General features: G+C 27.1%; 1 protein-coding gene across 1 annotated transcript; it reads right to left on the minus strand.

Moving 5' to 3' along the window:
* Nucleotides 1–854: 854 nt before the first annotated feature.
* LOC101498882 (cytochrome P450 714A1-like) lies at nucleotides 855–3,962 on the minus strand. Its single transcript, XM_027334518.2, has 5 exons — nucleotides 3,551–3,962; nucleotides 2,720–2,946; nucleotides 2,279–2,529; nucleotides 1,649–2,060; nucleotides 855–1,388 (listed from the first exon to the last, which is right to left on the minus strand). The coding sequence occupies exons 1-5, from the start codon at nucleotides 3,831–3,833 to the stop codon at nucleotides 948–950; spliced, it is 1,614 nt and encodes a 537-aa protein (XP_027190319.1). The 5' UTR covers nucleotides 3,834–3,962; the 3' UTR covers nucleotides 855–947.
* Nucleotides 3,963–5,150: the final 1,188 nt, after the last annotated feature.

Here is a 5,150-nt window from a genome sequence, read left to right on the forward strand (position 1 = left end):
GAAAGACGTATTTTTAAACTACCCCTCCTTTTATTTTCAGAACTCACTGAGATTTTATCTTTCCTCTTTTATTTTTATATACATTAACATCTAAAGGTGACTGACGTTTACTCTCAGTACCAAAGAATGATCTGCAAGCATTGTCCTCGACTTAATGTTTTATTTTTATTAGATGTAATCTGATTTATTAGGGAACAATTTTATAATTTAAGTATTGTTGCTGTAATTTAATTAAATAGTTCATCAAATTGAGTTGTAAAGTATGTTGTTTAAATGAAGTTAGAAATTACTAATTTTTTATACATCAACTTAACACACTAATTTTTTATTTATTATATTACAATTTTTTTTTTAAATATGTAACATACAGGTGAAATCACTAATTAAAAGTGGTTTTTTTTAAAAAAATATTTTTTTCTCAAAGAAATAGTAAGAAATGATATCATTTTATTTAGATGACAGTGCTAAAATATATTATTTTCATTAGATGACAGTGTAAAATGATTATATATTGTCGGTGCATATCATTTAAATTTCATATATATTAAACTATTAAATAATTACTTTATAGAAAATAAATTTAATCTCTTAACTTCTCTCATACACTAAAATTAGAGAGTATACCATAGTCCAAGGGAGTTCTCAAAATAGTGAAAACATCAAGACTTCCGTTCACAAATAAAGTCTTCTACTACATTGCATGCACACATTCCACCAATGTATAGTCTTAGCCAGAGTTCTTTTATTTGTTTTGGAATTTCATTTTGATTAGTAGAGAGTAACACATGAAATTTTATTAAGTGAGAAGAATTCCTAAATATAAATATAGACATAAGATAAATGACAATGGAGAATAGAAAGCATAAGATATATTATTAATATTATTATAGGATGTGTTATTCATGTCGGTTAAAACCGATAGAGTCATGACCAGAAAAACAAGTGAATCATTTCTTTATGTGGTTCAGCCTGGTAACAAGAAGCCTTATACCATACTTTGGAATTAACAACATATTAGAGACAGGGCAATGTCGATAATCTGGTGAAACCTCAAAGGAGAAATGATAGAGGAGAAGACTAAGTGCAATCTTAATTTCTGTCATTGTAAAGTTTTGGCCTAAGCAATTGCGACTCCCAAATCCGAATGGAATATAAGCTTGAGGATATTTGCAAGCTTTACTAAGACCATTTGCAAATCTTTCTGGCTTAAACTCTGCAGCATCTGGTCCCCAATTATCTGTGTCGCGATGAAGTGCTGGCACAAACATCCACAAGTAGGTGCCTTTAGGTACCAAAAGGTCTCCGAATTTCATGTCAGCAAAAGTTTCTCTTGAGTTAGTCACCGCTGGTCCATAAAGACGAAAACTCTCTTGAATCACCATTGTTAGCTACACAACAACAATATCGTTAAACTTAACTCAATCTCATAAAATCAATTTGTAGGACAAAAAATGCATCTCACTTATCAACATTGAATTTATATAAGATTTAATGCGAGACTTTCAACATCCCCCATACCCCGGTGAAACATCTAAAATATGACTAAAGTTGTCCACTCATAAACATTATTAGTAACTAGTAATGCAATATTTGTAGTAAATGTGTAAGTTTTGAAGAAATATTGTGAAGTGTGAAGTGATGTACTAACCAATTTCAGCTTTTGAAGTTTGCCATCCTCACAGAAAGAATGAGGCAACTTGTAATCAAATGCTTCCAAGATCTCAGATCGAAGACGTTGTTGCCATTCAGGATATGATGCAATGAGCCACAATGCCCAAGTAGTTGCAAGAGCGGTCGACTCAGAGCCAGCAAAGTAGATATTTTTGCAAAGATCTATAGTCAATTGGTTCATGTCATACTTCGTTTTGAAAAAACCCTTTTCATTTAAAGTTGTATCTCTTTTGGAACTTTCTATTATTTTTTGTAATAGATCATTTGGTTTCTCATCATCGTTCTTATTTTTGTTTTGGATTTCACGATCATTGATCATTTTTGTTATCAACACGTCCACCTCTTTCTTCATCCTCCATACCTCTTTGTTGCCATTAATTGAAAGAAAACTGAGAAAACATATTAATTTAGCACTTGGTACAATATAATATAAAATATAATCAATATAATATCAATAATAGTTCTTCTGAAATAAAATATAAACAATAATAGTTTTTGAAAAGTTGATGTATTAGATATAGATCATATACATCGACTTTTCAAATACTCTTTTGCTTATATTTCATTTAGAATAGAGTATTGATTTTTAATTTTTTTTATAAGTTACCTTAAGTTAAAAAATCCTAAAAGTGTACTGGTCGTTCCAAGTTTAGTTTGCATAGCACCCAATCTTTCAAAAACATGTTTTCCTTCTCCATAATTGCTACCAAAACAAGCTTTTGAAAGAATATCTTCTGAAAGAACCTTCAAATCATGTTCAATCACCAAATCTACGGTTTTTCCTTTATTTTCTTCTATAGATTTATCCCATTTTTTGACAATTTCCATAGCAGAATCTTCCATACTATATAACATTTTCTACATAAAATAAAATAAAATAAAATATAAATATTATTTTACATTTATGAAAGTAGAAAACACATTGACATTTAATAAAAATAATTTTAGTAAAATAATTATTATGTTTATTCTATTTATTATATATTTTTAAATGTGTGCAAGAAACTTAAAGGATAATATTTTTGAAAGAGAGGAAGTATATACAAACCTTAATTTTGCTCATGAATAATTCAGCAATAATAACATTCCTTTGATAGACCCATGTTTTACCATTGGCTCTTAGGACGCCATCTCCAAAAATAGGCTCTAATGCTTGGTTAAGATACAAAGGCCTGCCTAGATCAGGGGCCATATGCGCAGCCATATCTTTTACTAAGGCACCCTTCTCCACATACAGATGTTGCTTTGTTCCGGTCGAGTACAAATACAATGGACCTATAAGCATCGTATATTTATTTCACCAAATCAAACAAGGCTTAGAGAGACAACAAAAAGATAATCAACTATGTAATTTCTAGTATCGTAAAGTAGGAAATTTTGGTTAAACTAAAATTTGATCTGTATAATTTGATCTATATTTTTTTGTCTAAGATGTAAAAATATTTAATAATATATGATTTGACGTTTTACTGTTTTGATTTAATTTGGATCGGTGTGGTATTATAAAAAATGAATTAGTAACTGTAACAACATAGATGTCGTTCAAACCATTGGTTTTTGATGTCTCGAACCTTCTTATACCATTTTTCATAATACTTTGTATATTTTTTTGTTTGAAAATAACAAGTAAACAAATAAAAGCGATACGAAATTATTATTATTAGTATCATCATTAATAAAAAAATTAATTAAAAAATTAATTTGCTTGAAAAAGAAGTTGCTCCTTTTAATTTTATTATTTATCAAAAATAAAAATAAAAATGTGAACATATCTATACTCAAAACAAAAACAAAAGGTTGGACAGATAATCCAATTTGCATGCTTCAAGTTCTTAAAAGAAAATAAACAAATAAAATTATACCAACAATTTTGACATACCATAACGTTGTTTCCAGATGTGAAAATATGGAAAAATAGAATAAACCCATGCTTCTTTGACATCTGAATTTGAAGGTGGTTGGGGTTGAAGATTTTTCATCTCAGAAACATTTCCCAATGGAAAAGACGGTTTTGGTCCTTTGATTCCTTGTTTTTCAAGCACTGATCTAATCCTATGTGGCTTCCACCATAGTTTCTCAAACAATATTACAACAGTACTTATCACTATCAACCCAGCTGTCCAAAATAACTGTTTCATCACTTCCTCTGAAATCTCTATCATCTTTCCACTTTCTCTCTATGTGTTCACTCTGGTTTTTCTCTTTCACAAATATCTATTCCCTAGGACCATTTTTATAATAACTTTGGAAATAAAGTGTCTCTCCCTAAATCTACTATCCTTGGTAAAGTTTCTTTTGACTAAAATTCTTTGTAATCTTCTAGATGTATTTGTTTTGGCATGTATGTATATTTAATTTGGGTAATCAAACAACAACCATTTCAATTACGTTGACCATAAGTAAAATATTTAATTGGAAATTTAATATATTATTTTAAATACATTTTTGCTCTCATATTTTTGGTTAATTCATAATTTTATGCTCTAATTAATTAATTCTGAAAAATACAATCCCTCACTTTTTTTAAATTAAAGAAATTTTGTTGACATCTAAATTTTGGTGATATGTTATGTAAGGATAATGTGATGACAAGTAAATTGGGAATGTGACATCTAATTTTCTATGAAAACCTTTTTTTTCATTTGAAGTTTTATTTTTTAAATAGAACATTAATGATATTCAACATTAAATAGTTTATTTATAAATTAAATATACAATTTTAAATTTATTTATTTATTTATTTGATCTATATTATTTATTTATAAATAAATAAATAATATATCAAATTGACAAATTTTTAATTAATAATAAAATAAATTTTAAATTACTATTTTAAAAATATTTTAAGTATTCATTGATAAAAAAAAATTAAGAATGTCGTTGTATATCATTTTATATTTTAAGCTAATTGAGCCAAAATAGAATTCATAATGGATAAAATTCAAATTAAGTTATAATTATTTTAATGAATTTGAGATTGACTATCTTGAAATATAAATCAAGTTTATTAAAACTAATATAGATTATGTTGATCAAAACTAAAATTATTATTTTTGACATTTCCATATTTAAATATATTATATTTAATTGAAATAAATCAAATTAATTATATTGAAGAAATATATTTATCTTTAATATATTTAATATAAAAAAATTCAAACAAATTACCTTGAATTAAAGATAAATGTTTAAGGGTGTGTTTGGTTGGAGGGATTTGGAGAAGAGGAGAGAGTAGGTTTTTAAGCTTTTTGTGTTTACTTCAAATTTTAAGAGGAGATGGAAGGGGAGGAAAGTAAAATTCCTCTTTAAGATATTTTTATTCTTTTTCCATTTTAGGGGGATTTAGAGGGGATGGGAGGAGAATAAAAGGACTTTTAAACTATTTAAAAAATTTCTCCTCTTTTAAACTAAACACGAAACCATTAAAAATTTATTTTTTTTCCTCTGTTGAACCATTATATCAATATTCATAAATTATA

Source organism: Cicer arietinum, chromosome 1 (assembly GCF_000331145.2).
Source record: "Cicer arietinum cultivar CDC Frontier isolate Library 1 chromosome 1, Cicar.CDCFrontier_v2.0, whole genome shotgun sequence".
Taxonomy (NCBI): domain Eukaryota; kingdom Viridiplantae; phylum Streptophyta; class Magnoliopsida; order Fabales; family Fabaceae; genus Cicer; species Cicer arietinum.

Excerpts from the sequence above, each read along its gene's own strand:
- LOC101498882 (XM_027334518.2), bottom strand. The coding sequence starts at position 3,833 with ATGATAGAGATTTCAGAGGAAGTGATGAAACAGTTATTTTGGACAGCT. Across the intron at positions 2,947-3,550 it reads CATCTGGAAACAACGTTATG|GTCCATTGTATTTGTACTCG; the intron begins GTATGTCAAAAT and ends CGATGCTTATAG. Across the intron at positions 1,389-1,648 it reads AACTTCAAAAGCTGAAATTG|CTAACAATGGTGATTCAAGA; the intron begins GTTAGTACATCA and ends GTTGTTGTGTAG.